The sequence below is a fragment of the Temnothorax americanus genome, unplaced genomic scaffold (assembly GCF_048541705.1).
Source record: "Temnothorax americanus isolate GAGA-0224 unplaced genomic scaffold, ASM4854170v1 Scaffold31, whole genome shotgun sequence".
In the NCBI taxonomy this organism is placed as follows: domain Eukaryota; kingdom Metazoa; phylum Arthropoda; class Insecta; order Hymenoptera; family Formicidae; genus Temnothorax; species Temnothorax americanus.
This window is the reverse complement of record NW_027509453.1, coordinates 611,165-628,969: the sequence shown is the minus strand read 5'-3', so window position 1 is coordinate 628,969 and position 17,805 is coordinate 611,165. Positions and strand designations below refer to the sequence as shown.

General features: G+C 34.2%; 2 protein-coding genes and 1 non-coding gene across 6 annotated transcripts; 1 reads left to right on the top strand and 2 right to left on the bottom strand.

Annotated features, from left to right (window-relative positions):
• Positions 1–108: 108 nt before the first annotated feature.
• Positions 109–2,840, bottom strand: Fer3hch (Ferritin 3 heavy chain homolog). Its single transcript, XM_077412699.1, has 3 exons — positions 2,531–2,840; positions 1,798–2,022; positions 109–1,018 (listed from the first exon to the last, which is right to left on the bottom strand). Exons 1-3 carry the CDS (start codon positions 2,627–2,629, stop codon positions 833–835), a joined length of 510 nt encoding a protein of 169 aa, XP_077268825.1. The 5' UTR covers positions 2,630–2,840; the 3' UTR covers positions 109–832.
• On the bottom strand, positions 1,140–1,211 carry Trnaa-cgc (transfer RNA alanine (anticodon CGC)). Its single transcript has one exon. It is a non-coding gene; the product is annotated as a tRNA-Ala (tRNA).
• Positions 2,841–5,308: 2,468 nt separating the features above from the next.
• On the top strand, positions 5,309–12,144 carry LOC143900915 (tetratricopeptide repeat protein 17-like). 4 transcript variants are annotated; one of them, XM_077412696.1, is made up of 16 exons: positions 5,315–6,324; positions 6,507–6,763; positions 6,849–6,960; positions 7,042–7,268; positions 7,379–7,666; positions 7,738–8,075; positions 8,165–8,378; positions 8,452–8,695; positions 8,783–9,007; positions 9,164–9,332; positions 9,827–9,988; positions 10,397–10,557; positions 10,678–10,835; positions 10,922–11,147; positions 11,236–11,499; positions 11,582–12,144. In XM_077412696.1, exons 1-16 carry the CDS (start codon positions 6,163–6,165, stop codon positions 11,735–11,737), a joined length of 3,363 nt encoding a protein of 1,120 aa, XP_077268822.1. In that variant the 5' UTR covers positions 5,315–6,162; the 3' UTR covers positions 11,738–12,144. The 4 variants fall into 4 exon arrangements, with proteins under 4 accessions (XP_077268824.1, XP_077268822.1, XP_077268823.1 ...); XM_077412695.1 differs by having other exon boundaries at positions 5,316–6,324; positions 9,164–9,344; XM_077412698.1 differs by lacking the exon at positions 11,582–12,144 and having other exon boundaries at positions 5,309–6,324; positions 9,164–9,344; positions 11,264–11,438.
• Positions 12,145–17,805: the final 5,661 nt, after the last annotated feature.

Here is a 17,805-nt window from a genome sequence, read left to right as displayed (position 1 = left end):
CGTCGATAAGGTTGATGATCAAATATATATATATATATATATATATATATATATATATATATATATATTAAAATGATTATATTAAATAAAAAATACATAAAACATATATATATGTATATAGGACATTTTTTACTTCTATTTATACAAAAAACTCTTTTAGTTCGTACAGTATGTCATATGTGACATATATGTGTACATTCATTAATGGTAATTATCATCTATAGTAGGCGAGCCTAAACCTATATTTTTTTACCAATGAAAATTTCAATTAGTTCGATAACGAGAATACGATGCGGTTGACGAAATACGAGACATTCTGTACATATATAACAATCGTTTTATTATTATTAGGGATTTAGGTGAGCGAGTGTCTGGATCGCTGTAGAATCTTCAGTAATAATTATTATTAATGTTTGATCTAAAACAGTACAGTATCATGTGCGATTACAATTTGTAGAGCCTAGAAATATATTATATATATCTCAAAAAATTAACTGTTAGATAATTGCACGAGTCACTTGATTATTACTGCGTCGTATGATAAAATCACACTATAGCTATATACGTGCCTTCTTCCACAATCGGAATGCAAATGCGAACAACAATATATGATACGAACATTACGAACATCCGCTGCCTCGCCTATCTATATTCGTATTCAGAATCTGTTTTCAACGCGAATTTCTTATCGATCCTTTTTATTACCAAATTATTACGAATCAATAATACCGCGTTCTCGAGATATTTTATCTAAAATCTACTTGAGTGGCCTTTATTTTATTTAATTTTTTTTTTGTTTTGGCAAATCTTTCAGACGCGACATTTGTTCATCTCAATCATTCAGCTCCTTGTCGTAGATAAAGACCCCGAGGCCTTCCCCGACTCTCTCCAGATTAGTCACATGATCGGCGATCTCCTTTATCGAGTCCACCTGCTCCTGCAGGAACTCGGTCTCCAGGAAATCCACGAAATTCACGTCGCTGTGCGTCGAGGCGATGCCGTGCAGCTCGAGCAGCTTCTACAAAAATTAAAAAACGATCGATCGATAGAATAAAATCACGATTTTGGCGTCGAATTAGCGCGAAACCGGACACGCGCGGGTCGCCTGACCGCGAAGCGGGAGAAAAAAAAAAACTGGCTGGAGGAGCTGGGATTTGAACCCAGGACTTTCCGCATGCGAAGCGGACACTCTACCACTGAGTTACACCCCCAATCGCTACATGGTAGTGTAAAATCGCGCTACTTCCACTAAACGCGCGCGTTCAGCGGAAGAATTTATACCACTTGTAATAATTGAATTAACGGACAACGCGAGAGCAACCTTGAGACTCAATTAGCGGAAAAAAAAACGCGCCAAGTTGGATTTTATTGTTGTATATAGTCACCTGTCTGATTTTCAGTATAGTATTTTGATTTACAACAAAATTTATGGCAATCATTAATACCTATTAAAAACTTAACAATCTTAACAGCAACATTGTTAATAATTTAATAACGGTTTTGAACGTTAGTTATAAATTTTATCTTGTGAAAGACGTCGACATATAGGAGATGATGAGTATATGACAGTCACTTCTTCGATTCACAACGATTTTGCTAAACTGAGATGGGAAAAGAGAGATCCCTCGTTTAAATTAATCAGATTCAATATCGCCCAGGGTTAAGTTCAGGTGTGTCCCAGGTGTCCCTTTCTTTACTTTGCCACGCTATTCCCGGCGGGTAAATCGATTACGCGCGCGCGCGCGCGCGCTCGCGTATATACGAACACACAACACACATGACACATACTACACACACCTGATTCACTTTCTTCTCCAGCTGCAGAGCCTCCGTCATAGCGTCCTTCGCGCTGTTCCAGTCCCTCTTGGATGGCGCCTGGATGTCCGTCAGCACGACGTCGCCGCCCCGCTTGTTCTGATAAGTCAGAAATTTCATGGCATGCTCGCGTTCCTCGCCCGACGCCTTTTTAAAGTACTTATACAGGCCCGGTAACGCGACGTCGCTCCTGTCGAAGTAGTACGCCTGCAACGAAAAGCGTGGCATGGAAAAATCGCGGGATTAATTCCGACGAGGGGAGAGGAGCGCGACATCACGCTTTACGAAAAACATCGATATATATATATATATACACGTAAGTAGTATCAGATTAGAGAAAGGGAGACGGAGCTAGAGGGAGAAGCGTAAATGCGGAACTCTACGACGCAATAGCTGAATGTATTATTCGACGAGAGCGAAAACAACGGACGCGAAGATATCTCCCCTCGCAGCGTCTCCAATTACATGAACGTAACATCCAGATCGGGATGAAAGATTTAAACCAATTAAGTGTCATCGAGAGGCGCGCGTGTGCGACGTACAGATGAGGAGCCGCGCGATCTACGATTCTATCGGATTGCGCTCATTGTCAGGTGTAGGATAAGTACACGCGAACACGCGCGGGGTGTTTCGATCGAGAGCGCGATCAAGGGATGACGGAGGGACGACCGGAAATTAAAGCTCTGGGTTGTGTCTGATCGATACGCCGACTGACCATGGACAGATAAACATAACTGGCGTACAGCTCCAGATTGATTTGTTTGTTGAGCGCGTCCTCGCACTCCTCGTGGAAGTTCTGCCGCACTAGACTCATGGCTGCGAGACGAGGGTGGCCCTCACGTCGCGGAAAAGGAACTGCGAACAAGAAGACTGGCAGTACTGGCACTCCGCGCGCTCGCGATCTCGGCCTCGACTACCCCCCGATCTCGATTCTCGTTTCGTTTTGTTCGCGCTACGAGGCACGAGGATGACGCGGCGACGTCCGGATCGTCGGATAAGCACGGTGCCGCGGAGTCTCGAGGACTTTCATAACATTCCGCAATTGGCGGAGCAGTCGGCGTCGAGGAGTGCGGGCCGTGACACTGCACGCAGCGCAGGCGCGGAATCACCTCGGCCGGCGTACGGCGTACCGGGACAGTCGACGCGGAGAAAAGACTCCCCCCTGTCAAGGCCGCGGCCCGGAAAAGAGGCGCGATTGAAGTTGACGGAAAGTTCAGGACCGCGCGCGTGAAACGCCGCGATTTGTAAAAAAAAAATAAAATAAAATAAATAAATAAATAACGAAAATGTATAAAATGTACAAACTATAAACTATAAACTTTCGTCGAACGAGATCGGTTAATGCGACGCAACGCGCACGTTTGAAAGATACGGGAAGATAAGACTGAAATTATCATATTTTGCGACAATTAAATACATATGCATGATAAGCGAGTTAATGCGATCGTTAGAAACGCGTCGTAAAAATACTAGAAATAAATTTTTTCCTAAAATTTGATTTGAGATCTCTGAGAATATCTTTTTAATTCGTACGAAAATCGGAAATTTTACCAGTGATATTTTTGTTTTTATATTCACCTTCACTCTAATTTAATCTAATCTTTTATCTCGAGCACCAGATATCGTTAGAAACGCGTCGTAAAAATAAAGCGTTGTTTTTCTGCGACTCTACACGTTGTTATGTAAAAAGAAATTAAAAAAAAAATCTTCAATGTTTTTTTAAAACTGCAATTGATGTACAAATATTGATACAAATAATAACATATATTGGCTATAAACATTTGCTATAAACACATTGGCTAGAAACATTTCTGTCGCGTGTTCAAAGTCTTAAGCAGGGTCCACATTATCGAGCAGAACCGCGAGCCGAACTTCGCCGCGAACCGATCATGCGTCCACATTATCGAGCCGAACCGCGAGCCGAACTTCGTCGCGAGCCGATCATGCGTCCACATTGTCGAGCCAACGGGCTCGCGCGAGGCTCGCGAACCTCGAATCGAACATCAGTGCGAACCATCGCGTACTCACCCCACGAATTTACAAGGATTTTGATGATACGCGGTTTGGCTCGCAGTGTCCCACCAAAAGTCGGTATTTCGACGAAACATCAAAAGATGCTATTTATGATCAGATTACACGCTTTGTCGGGTGGTAGACTGGTAGTTAAGCTTCGAGCTAGACAAATAATGACAAAAAACAAAAAATGAACGATGAAAGAAAACGTGAGTAATTGCCCAGTCGCTGTATTTGATTCTATCCACGTATGTGCAGTCTACACGTCTACTGATAGACAAAATGGAATGGTCTGATAAAAAATGTTTAAAATTAATTAGTGATTATGAGCAGAAAAGATTATTATATACGGGACGCTAAAAATCCCGAACATTATAACAATTAAAAAAATGCATATTTATATTTACAATCGTATTTTTAACGTTGCAATATATATTATAAATTTATTGCGTATTTATCATAGATTTAGAGTATGTGTTTATGCAATATTAAATATAGTTGTAACCACTCTAAATATATAGTTTTATGGTTTGAAAAGGAATTAAGCTTTGAATACAAGAAAATAATAAAAGCACGCATATGTATACACATATTTAGTCGTCTTTTCTTGTTTTCATACTTTTTTTATAAGAAGAAATAAGTAAAGAACTCGAATGTGATAGTGACATGTGATAGTGACAAAAAGATGACGACATTATATTGGCATCTCTGCAAAAAGAAAAAGCAAAAATAAAAAAAGTATGGAAACAGGAAAAGAGGTGAGTGAATATATGTATATGTGCTTTTATTATTTTTCTGTATTCAAAACTTAATTCCTTTTCAAACCATAAAACAAAATTTAGAATTAATATTGCATAAACATACTCTAAACCTGTGATAAATACGCAATAAATTTATAATATATATATTGCAATGTTAAAAAATACGATTGTAAATATAAATATGCATTTTGCATACATGTATTAAGAATTTATATAAATTTTATTATAAATTTCAATACGAGATTTAACTCCAAAAAATTTTAACTCATGTTCGCGGTTCGCGATGGAGTTCGATTTGAGGTTCGTCTGCAAGTTCTGCTCGAGATTCGGTTCGGGGCTCGGTTCGCGGTTTGGCTCGATAATGTGGACCCTCCTTTTTATGCATGCACTTATTTACAAACGCCAGATTTTATTTTTAGAAATTTATCCCGCGGCGCTTTTCCTCTCGTTTGCTCATCCAATATCTATCTTATTACATATTTGCGATAAAAGCTGTGAAAATTAGAAAACCAATGATAAAAATGTGTTATAAAATGAAAAAATTTGGATTTAATCGAGAAAATCGATAAGTTATACGTTATTTATATAAATAATAACATATTTATAAATATTATAAATATTATGTTGCGTTAAATAGAATATAGTAATAATTATATTATACTAGAATATAAAAAAATAACGTGTAAAACTTTTATAATTAGTTCAAAATCAAATTTTACAGTGTACTTAGCTAGAGTATTATAGAGTAATTTCTAAATAACTTTATATATAATCGAATAAGATGTTTTCGGTCTAAGCTCATAGATCTTAGGCAGCTCAATATTAATTTTTCCGTATATATGTATTAATTATTAATAATACATATATATTCCAACTTTTTACTGCGCGCCGATCACAGCCAGACTTGAAACGCAGCTATCGTTGGAAATTATATAAACCCTTCCCTCCCTACAATTAAATCGACGCGATTTAATTTATTTAAAAACTAAAGAATTTACAGTTTTTAAATAATTTCTAAATAACTATATATATATTATTATATATATATATATACACAATAATATAGGTTATTAATAAAATTGTTGTTTTTTCTTGCCCGTTCCGCGCTATCTGCATTTCCTACATTTTCTGACTTCTGCACTTTCTACACTTTCTGCACTATGGATAATTGATATTCTCAGGAATATATTTGGATTAATGAGAAGACGCAGATTTTTTTTTATTCTTTCAGACCCATATAATAACCGAGTTTCAACTGCATTTCACGTTTAATACCTAAAAATTATGAAATCCAACGACAACGATTTTATTATGACATTTTATTGTATCAATGGCTGGCAAGGTAACTTGACTTGTTGTTGTAATCGCCGATCGCGTTTCGAATCGTCCTGAAGCACTTCGGACTCCGGCAGGAAAAGGAAATACGCGCGACGCAATAGACGTTTTCGCGCGAATCTCGCTGTGCGCGGCGCATCTTGGACAGAAACACGCGTGTTCTCGTTTCTCGCTGGTTCTCGCAGCCGGCAGCCGACGCAGTCATGGTCTACGCCGCTGGGTTTCTCTCGCAGAATCGATGAATGACGATGAAGCCCGTGGCACGTTGTATGGGGTTATATCGTGGAAAATGACCCGGCGCAACGTGTCCTGCAGGATTGCCACGGTGCTCGCGGTGATACTCGAAATCTCGGCCATCAAGCATTGGTATGTCACGGAAAATGGGAGAATTCAGCCGCAGGTGAGTGTTCCCCACTTTCTCCATATTATTCAATGGAAAACGTTTGATTCTGATCTTTTCAATAGAATTGTCACGTGTAAACGCGTAAAACATTGCGTTATCTCTTGATGACCTGGCAATTTTATTAATAGAATATGTCTGGTCGCTTGGCGTTGAACCAACCTTCGTTTTCACATTTTCAGCACGACAGTGTCTTTGATATGCGCCGACCGTACGACCTTCTGGGATTTCTCGAGCAGGAAAAACGCAGGGAAACGGCCGATGCCATATACAAAAAGATCTCCAGGAAGGAGGTATCCATTGACAATCAGTTTGTTGGTCTAGGCATGGCTGATGCGGAAAGCTCCAACACTGACTGTTTCTCGTGGGACAAGTCGTTGGCTGACGTCGACGTACACGCTAGCATTGTAATCGATTATAGACTTAAAGATGGGATAGAGTGAGTGATTACTAAGTAATATTTGAATTTGAGAGAAAATACTTGAATGTTGAAATAATGCTCTTTCTCTATCTCTCTGTTACAGCCAAACTGATTACATGTTATATAACGTGGTGGCTAACAGTAAACAAACAGTTCCAGATTGTCGGAGAACATTTCCATTAGATTTCAGTATATATACATTCGAACATCTTAAAGTAAGCGACAACTCTTGTGTAACATTGCTCTTCGTACCGTAACTCTGTAACATATCTGTAATGCCATTTTTGTTGTATCAGGCAATGCAAAACCGAAAGAATCTTACGCAGCGCAAAGAACTCAGCCTAATGCGGTATCTACCGTTGAACACTGATCTCAATCAATTTGGTCATCAACTCGCCTATAGCTTATCTCGCAATAATACCTCCTGGATATACTTGAATCTAGCGTCGATTTATTGGCGGATTATGGGAAATGCTTACAATGCTTTAGAGTGCAGTCGTAGAGCGATTGTATGCGCTCCAAGGTAATATAATAAGAAACTCGTTTAGAAGATACTAGAGAAAAAGCGTCGCCGGAAGACCACCGTGTAATTTTACTAGTGATCTCGTAACGAAAGCATTGTACGTGATTAAGGCAATATCGCGATATTCCTCTTCTGACTACTGCCGGCATTTTACACGCTGCGAGGTATTCTGGCGAAGCCGCGATTATTTTGCATGCGGCGATAGATCATAATCCAACAGAGAGTTATCATCATCTGGCGCTGGGCCATGTGTACACATCTCTCGGCGACTTCGATCGATCTGCAGCGTGCTATGATAACTGTTTGAGATTGGCGCCCGACATGATAGAGGCCAAACAGATGAAGTACGCCATATTATGCCATCGTTTCTTAGAAACATCTTTACTGTTATTTGATCAGTAAGTTTTATATTATTATTCCTCGTTTAAACAGCTGTGCTGAAAAACGTTTATGATTATGGTTATTACAGGCGCTTGCGGAATGTGTTGTCAGAGATACATGCGTATCAGGATTGGAAGGAGGAGTGGTTCAAACTCTATGAGCATATGCTCTGGGAGCAAAATATTAAATCTGCCACCAGAGAAATTAAGCTCGCTTTTGTGCGAGAGCAGAATCTGCATTTACTCGCGATAAATCCGGTTGAGAGGCCAATTCATCATATCGATAATAGCATTGTATTATCTTACGTGGATTTAGGAGATAGGAAAAAAATAGCTGAGAATATGCTACAGAATGTTCATGTTAGTCTTCACCTGTTGAAAAATCTGCAAAAACAAGTGAAGGAGCACAGTAATCGTATCGCAAAAGGTATTTTTGTAACTTGCAGCAGATGTAGGTTTTACGAATTTTACAACCTATATATTGCAAGTAGTAAAATCTATTTAATATTGTTACAGACATGATGACGGAATTAAATATAGAGTATAATAATTTATTTGCGTCACCAACAAAGAGTCCAAAATATCACAATGTGGAAATTAAGAAGGGAAATGAAGATTTTGAAGCTGATCACTGGCCAAAGATATCCGACTGTGATAGTTCTATGCTAATGTTTGGAGATGGAAAACAATATTTACCTATTTATTTATCGCCTGAAAACAAAGGTTACGCGTAAGTGTACTTGAAATTTTTTTCTGTATTATATCATATAATGTATTAATTCTATGTTTCTATACGTTACTAGAACACATTTGTTCGTAAATGAATTGATTGATATAGAGCCATGGAAGAAGCATCCATTACCATGGCGTCCACCAATATGCCAATCACCTAAATCGTTTAATGAGAGATATATTACGCATACGTTACTAGACGCGACTATGCAGCAGCATTCGCCGGACGCTTCTCTGAAACCATTTCTACATAATTTAGTTCAAACTGCGGACTTGGCAGAAATTGGTCAAAGGATTTTGACGGCAACTGAAGCGGTATAATTTATTATTTTCTTATTATTACATACAATACATACATAATCATAATTTTCTGATAAAAAAATTAATTATGTTTTAAAACAGAAAGTAGCAGCTCCATGGGTGTTGTCTATGCTCGCATCTTTACATTGGAGAGTAGTAGGAAAACCTCGTTTAGCCTTGGATTGTCTTCAATTAGCATTGGAAAATGTTCCCAAAGAATCTAAAGATGTACCTTTAATAAGTATAGCTTCGATACACCACAAAGTAGGTTTAATTGACGATGCTTTAAGAATTACGGACAAAGCTTTACAAATTAATGCTGTGGAGGTATGCATGAAGAATATAATTAAATTTTGTATCATAGGAAGAGACCTTTGTTTCTATACACAAATAATATTTCCACAATATTTAAAAAGACCATTTTTTAAATCTACTTATTGACTGGACAAAGAAAAATTATATATTTTGCAATTTATATTTCAGCCAATGACTAATTTTTTGTTTGGTATATTATTGAATATAAAAGGAAATTATACAGGGGCTATACATTACTTGAAACAAGCGTTAAGGGTGGATTCACATTTGTATGACGGTAGGGCATTAATGTTATTGAAAACATTAGCCTGTCGCGAAAAATTTAACGTTATTACAGGTAATTGTCTAGGTATGTATAAATGCATATAATTAACATATATTCATGAGGTAGTTTTAACCGTTTTAACACATTTTTTAAATATTTGATATAATATTTTGCACATCTTCACGTTATTTTTCGTTTGTTTTATATTGTTTATGTTGCACAAATTCTATGAAAGGTGTATAATTTATTTTTATTGTAAATAGCGATAATTATAGAGTTTAAAGTAATGAATTAAAAATAATACGGAAAGTAAAAGAAAGAAAAAAAAATATGGATTAACTTTTCACTTCTTTTTCTTATTTTTTTAATTTGATTTTTTCTTCATTTTTTAACATTTTTTAATCTTTAATATTGTTTTTTTGCGATTATTTTTTTATTGTAATTGAATTTGCACAGAATATGTTTTTTTCAGTTGATTAATTTTGTTCACCGTTGACGGTACTGTGTTCTAAAAAACGCAGGTTATTGTATTTGATGAGTAATGACAAACATTGTCATAATCACAGGCTGTGAAGAACAAAGAATTAATTTACACAAACATTCTACGAACCTGCCTTCTGTCTTACTTACTAAATATAATTTGCAAGCAAGTGATACATTTTTACGTAAACGGCAAGTCAAGAATTGTAAACATAAGTATGTTTCAACAGAGACAGAAGAAAGAACAGGTGTGTACTTTCGCACATATATCTTAAGAGTAGACTCCGTTTTTAGACTGTGTGCTATGTACTTTTTATTTGACACAATCTTGAATTTACGTTTCTTTTTTTGCTTGGAGCAAAACTTAATTTTGGCTTATAATCACGTATTTTATGTTGTCATAATGTTGTCTTGTTATTTGTGTTTTTTTTCCTTGTGTATGATAGTATATAATAAAGATTATTGTTATTTCTTTATGCCTCTTTTATTATTTTACCTGTTTTGGATGTCATGTAATTTGATTTGATTTTATATACATGATGTACTGCATAAATGCAGAGCTAATGTTTTTTTAGTGTTTTTTTTTTCAAAATTAAATTTAAAAATAAATTTTCTATTACTATATCCCAGTTGATAGATGAAAACTGTTGTTATAGGGATGAATTGTTGGAGTAATCACAAAATTGGATTATTGGACGTATCATACTACAGTAAGAAAGAACATGTGCGCCAAGGTCTTATACATTCTTTATTACTTCCTAATAGCGCAACTAAACTACATGAACCACATGTGCATATGACTAAAATTTCAGATAATGTAAGCAAGCAATTCTCACGATAAAATTACACATTAAAGATGAGATAACACTTTATATTATTTCATATATTTAATTTATAAATCCCTAAAATGGTTTAAAAAATAATTTTTATATCGAAGGATATGCTATATACATATACCGATTCATCGTTTGATAAGATATCTGACAATCAAAAGGAGTCGTATTATCCAAATAAGGATGAATGCGACGAGCTCAAGTATGAGGACTGGGCTGCTTCTTTATTCGTATTTCATAAATTTATACGACGAAATGTAACGTACGTAATCGGCAAATTATGAAAAATGTACACAATAATACACATATATTATATAAATTATTTGTAAATTAATTCTTCGATTTAAGCATCGAAGATGAGATCGAGTCATTGGACAACGATATCCCGAACTTACAGCCAGTATGTAATAAGAGTAATTCTGAAATGAGTCGTGTAACAGAGGTGATGCAATTCTCGCAGTTACTACAATATAAAGCTGAACTCGATATGGCCGAGTGGCTGATGATGATAACTGGAACGCAAAACGAAACTTTACAAGGACTCGGGACCAAAATTGCATTTGCTTTGCAAAAGGTGAATCATCAGATCCTATAATTACATATTCGGTGTTTTACGTATTCGGTGCGTAACATTATAATCAATATATGTTGGCTTGAATTAGCATTATGCTTCTTGGACCTTGGCAATAGCTGCATCATTTTATTGGCGCGTGGCAGGCGACAGTCGTAAAGCATTGGATTGCATGTGGCAAAGTCTAGAGAACACTCCAAAGGATATGCAAGACATACTTCTTGTGAATCTGGCGTCTTTACTTAGTTCGCAGAAATATTTCCACGAGGCCCTCGAAATCGCTCAGATAGCACTCTCAATTGGTCCGGACTTCATAATCAATCACTATGTTGTCGCTAATCTTCATGCTGCTTTGGTAAATTAAATATTATTACACCAGTTACAATAACTTGTATTACGTAATGAAGCAGACATTTAACTCACACTTTTTTTTACAGGGTGACTTCGAAACCGCTGCAAGTTTCTACAGATCTTCACTTGAACTCGATCCAAATTTCGAGCCAGCCATTACGAGATTGCGAGTAATACTATGTTTCTTGTTGTTTGACGATAAAAAATTTGCAATGAGTGAGATATTGCGGAATATTTTGTGAAACTACTTTTTGCAAATTGTTAATGCGAAGTAATTTGATAAAAGTGCCTTTTTATATCGTTAATGTGGAATATGAGGAAGAATGTTACAGTATTAAAAACCATGAAGAAGCAATTCTCATAGGCTATGTGTATTGCAATTATATAATTAAGACAGACATTAATACAGAATTTCACAATTGAACAAGATATATTTTCACGTGAAATTTCTAAATTTAGCATCGGTGTTTCGAAGTATATAGAACAGAGTAAGAAAACAAGCACATTTTTAAATGTATTATTTAATTATCCGTTATATGTTTATTCTCACAGATGTGATATTATAATTCTTGTTGTATCAGTGCGATTATGCCATGAGTACGTTATTGAAATGTAAAAAGCATCGAATAAAAATAAATTTTTGCAATGATCTTGACATTTATGTTTGCTTACACTAGAATTGTATACAATTCGAATCGCGCGACAGCAAGTGAAGGTGTTATATTCAAATTTTTCATCAGATTAGTTCTGAGTCGAGTGGCATCGCGACGCATTTATTTAACGAATACAGCTATAATTAATACTGTAATGAACTGTAATTTAATCGTAGTTTAGTATTTGACAATTGCGTAGTATATAGATTCGGTGTTCGCGCGTACATTGGAGAGATTTTATTTTACATTATAGTAAAATGCGTATTTCGCAAAATATATTTAGTTGAAGTCCAGCTGAGAAATAATGCAAGAAATATATATGTGGAGTCATATGGTTCGGATATCGGTTAATTATATCATAATACGAGATAATAGTTGCTGCACACACACACAAAAAACGTGATTGTATTATACTTAACTAAAAGCGCGAAAAGTGCACCAAAGTGCAGATGGGAGCAACAGGTGCAGCATTCACCCAATATCATGACATGGTATGGTTGATCAATAGTTGATCCTGTACTTGCTTGAAATTGTGTGTGACCGTGCTGTTTGCGAATTTCTTCGCGATGACATGACAGGCGGATTTTCCGCCTTTACTTTAAATTCAGTCGAAAGGATCGCGTTTTTACGCAAGCGTATTTTTTCGTTGTGATGTGATATAGTCACATCGACCATACAAAGTGCCGCGCGGTTGTGCGATTAATTTATGTTTTCGCGAACGAGCGTTGCACAAGCAGTAATTAAGTTCGTGCGTAAATTGTATGAATCGTGAGCATAGGATGAGTATGTCGTGAATGGCAACGGAGAGAGAGAGAGACAAGAGAGGAGAAGGAAACCAGAGAAGGCATCGGGTATCGGTGGAACAATCACAGGTCGGCATATTTATTTATTTATTATTTATCACGGTCTTTTTTTGCCATTCGAAAGCTCCCAAGCGCAATTTGATTCATTCACTGTAATATCGAGGATTTATATGATTGCACCTAACGGAAAATCCATCGTTTTGGACATAGACATATGTATAATACATATAATGCTATATATACGAATAATATCGTAAAATAATAGCAGTATAATATCGTTAATGTTACTGAATACAGTGTCGGTATCGCGTCGGTAATGCGACAGTTCCATCAAGTGAACTCCGTGCGATCGTATAGCATCTCCGGATACAATACCTCGCGTCGGTAATGCAAATGCGCGCGACAGTTCGTTCAAGTCAACTCCGTGAGATCGTAGTATTGCCTGCACAACGGGCGCGTCGCGTTCATTGATTATGTGAAAAATCGAATTAATTGAAATATATGATGACATTTAACAATTGCGATTATTTATATTTAGAAATTAATTTTGTTCCTTTTTTTAACACTTATTTAACAGACAAAATATAAAATGCGCGAAATGATTATTTTACAAAATATTAATTATCTTGAACATTAATTTCATTTATATACATTTATTTTACAAATTAATAATAGGAATGTTACAATTCCGTTGCTGTGCATCTTCTGTCGGTATCTTAAATTATTTTGATCTTTATTTTAAAATGATATAAACATGTCAAATATATGTAAAATGTATACAATATATATATGTCAGAAATAAAAACGGAATTTTATTTTATTATGTAACAGGAAAAACAGGAGAATCAGAGAATACGCATAATATATGTATTAAAATATACGCATATATCGAAATATACAGCAAGAAAATAACCATATAATAAAAGAACCACAAAGAATTAAAATTTTTTTCTAATAGTTATTAAGTAAGGGGTTCCAAGCTGATCAAATTACTGAGAGTAAAATATTAGTTTGTAAAGAATTAATAAATATGTTTATTCAGCGTTCAGCTTATACGCTCGCGCTTCTCTTCGCGACTCTCTCCTATATATCCGCTTCTTGACTTTCACTTTTTAAACGATATATACCAAGCTATAAGCATCTTTTTTTAAAACAACTTTACAATTTTACAGTACTTAAAAATTTAAATTTGCAATGATAATAAATGTAACACTAAAATATATCACTTATTCTTGTCAACTACTTATAATATTACAATATTTTAAAAATTAAAATTTTAAATTAAAAATATTAAAGATAAATATATATTATCTTTCATAGATGTATTACTTTAAAATAAATCTGAAATAACAAATTTTATTTACTTAAGTATTTTTAAGCTTTCTTCTCAAACTTGCAGAGAAGGTTCGATAACCTTTTAAAAAAATTTCTAAAATCTGAAACTTTGCAGAAATAAAATACGGCAGGTGTAAACTTAATTACATAGCAATTTCTTATTTTGGCTGGTAAACAGTTCTAAACGTGAAAAAGTCTCTTCAAAGAAAATTTGACTTTTCATATTTTTATCAACATTTCAGAGAGATATCGAAAAATAATGTCTATTATGCTGACAGCCACTTTAGCACAAATAAAACATATATACATAGAAATTTAGTGTTTTTTTGTTGTTAATTTGTTGCTCTATTCTAGATTTTGTCGCTGCATATTTTTTGAAGAAAACAGTGGCTGTGCTAGCTTAAGTTTAAGTTAGCACAGCTACATAAAGAAACAAGATTAAAAAAACAATGACATATTTATTTATTTAGTGCTGTTTTGTTGCTAATTTTTTGTTCTATTCTCAAATTCGTTACATTACCTCTACTATGAAAAAACCATCCCTATGTATTCTTAGAAAATTTTTGTATTTTTGTGAAAAAATCTGCTGGTTAAAGTTTTTGTGTACAGAGTAATCAACATATACATGTGTAGATTTAATATATGTCTACTATGTTCATTGAATTTAACAAATATAAAATGTAAAATTATTAAAACAATTTAAAAGATATATTAAAGTAACACAATTTAAACGTATTTATATTAAATGTGTTAGAATTTAATATAATTTAATATAATTTAATAAAAAATTTATAGTAGGTATTTAATAGAAACAGAAGAAGAGTGTTGATTTTACTCTATAACAGAAGTGGAGATAATTCAACATAAGATTTAACAATAAAAGTTATGTTAATTATACACACAATTAAGTTCAAATTACGATCAAAATTACATTTCTATTCTGTTGAAATATTAACATAGTATTGGTGTTACTATTTAACACATTATTTTAAATTAACACAAAAATTTGAGTGAACCGTTTGGGACATGAGATTTATGTTATATTTAACACAAATTTTCCAACTGTAATTAATTCCACCTTAGCACAACACCTTAAAAATTCCATTAATTAAAGAAATATATCGATGGATTATTTATATCACTTTAATTTCGTTGCTTTATATTTTCGTCGATCCCGATTTTGTTGCTCCACCCCTATTATCACAAAAGTGAAACAACAAAATCAAAATGATGTGATTTCCGTCGAGATATTCCTTGAAAATGTTATTATAAGATGTAGTGCTAGATAATTAGAAATAATTTTCTGATGATAAGGGCGGAGTAACAAAATCGGAGTTGATGAAAATGTTAAGCAACAAAATTAAAATGATATAATTTATCGATATATTTCTTGAAATTTTTGAATTTTTAAGATGTTGTGCAAGATAGAATAACTTGGGGTAGTTTTCTGATGACAGAGGCTGAGTAACAAAATCGGCGCCAACAAAAATGTGGAGCAACAAATTCAAAATGATATAATTCGTTGAGATTTTATTTGAAATTTGAGTTATAAGGTGTTGGAATAGATTAGAAGTAACTAGGGATAATTTTCTGATGAGGCGAAGCAACAAAATCGGAGTGGATGAAAATGTTAATCAACAAAATCAATCTAAAATAATTTGTCAAGATATTTCTTTAAACTGAATTTTAAAGTAATGTGTAGATAGAAGTAATTAGGGATTGCTTTCTGGATGATAGCGGCGAAGCAGTAAAATCAGGATCGACAAAAATGTATAAAGCAACAATTAAGTATATAAAAACAAGGCAAATGAGAGCCAATACGTATGTTGGTCGGGTGACGGTTACAATAATAAACAATTAATAAAAAAAATAACAAACAAAAATGCAGTCGTAATACCAATGTCAAAGGTTCCAAAGTCGCAACATGATTGTAAGAGTATCGATGTCATTCGTCGATGTGCCTTAATTAAAAAAAATAACATTAAAAAAAAACATTTTAAAAGTTTATTTTTTTTAATTAAGGCAACAGTCGACGAATGACGTCGGTACTCTTACAATCAGGTTGCGATTTTGGAACCTTTGACATTGGTATCATGACTGAATTTTCGGATTCTATGACCTTTCGGATACGTTATCACAACTGAATGTCTTGATCCTTTTTATCACACTGAGGAAGTTCCAAACCAAGAAACCGGAACGTTTGTTCTTTTTTTTTATTAATTTTTTATTATTGTAACCGTCGCCCGACCAACGTGCGTATTGGCTCTCATTTATCTTGTTTTTGTATACCTAATTTTCTCGGAGAGCTTTAACTTTTCATAGTAAAGCAACAAAATCAAAATAGTATAATCCATCGAGATATTTCTTGAAATTTGACTTTTTAAGGTGTTGTGCTAGACAGAATAACTAGAGGTGGTTTTCTGATAAAGACTGAGCAACAAAATTGGGTCGACAAAAATGTAAAGCAACAAATTTAAAATGATATAATTCGTCGAGATTTTATTTGAAATTCAAGTTGAAATTCAAATAAGGTGTTGAACTAGATAGGAGTAACTCTATAGGCAGTTTTCTGATAATAGGAGCGGAGCAACAAAATCGGAGTCGACGAAAATGTAAAGCAACAAAATTAAAATGATATAATTCGTCGAGATTTTATTTGAAATTCAAGTTGAAATTCGAATAAGGTGTTGAACTAGATAGGAGTAACTCTATAGGCAGTTTTCTGATAATAGGAGCAGCGGAGCAACAAAATCGGAGTCGACGAAAATGTAAAGCAACAAAATCAAAATAATATATTCCATCGATATATTTCTTTAAACTGGAATTTTTTGAGTGTTATGCTATAAGGTGGGATTAATTAGGGGTAGTTTTCTTATGGTAGGGGAGGTGCAACGAATTTGGGAATAGAGCAACAAATTAACAACAAAATAGCGCTAAATAAATATGTCATTGTTTTTTTAAATCTTATTTTTTTTGTGGCTGTTCTAACTTAAACTTAAGCTAGCACAGCTACTGTTTTTTTTTTCAAAATGGCTACAACAACAAAATCCGGAATAGAGCAACAAATTAACAAAAGAGCACTAAATTTCTTTGTATGTTTTATTCGATTGTGCTAAAGTGGCTGTGTCAGCATAACACAGATGTGAAAAAGTTTTGAATACAAAAGTTTATAGGTTCATAGGTTTTGACCTACAACACAATATGATAAAAGATTTAAAAAATACTTTTTTTAATATTTCCTACGCCATTTTTCTTTATCATTTCTTTACCACTCTCTTAATTCAGGAAATATTTATTGTTTGATAATAAAAATATAAAGTGTATCACCAGCTCTTTACAACATGTATAAAAATTATATGTTTTTGGATATTAACAATTAATTTTATTTTTGAAAAAATTATAATTTTGAGTATAAAATGATTTATATTTGGTTATTATCGAACAATAAAAATTTAAATGGATTAAAGAGATGGTGGAGGAAACATTTAAAAACGTTTTCTTAAATTTCTTATCATATTG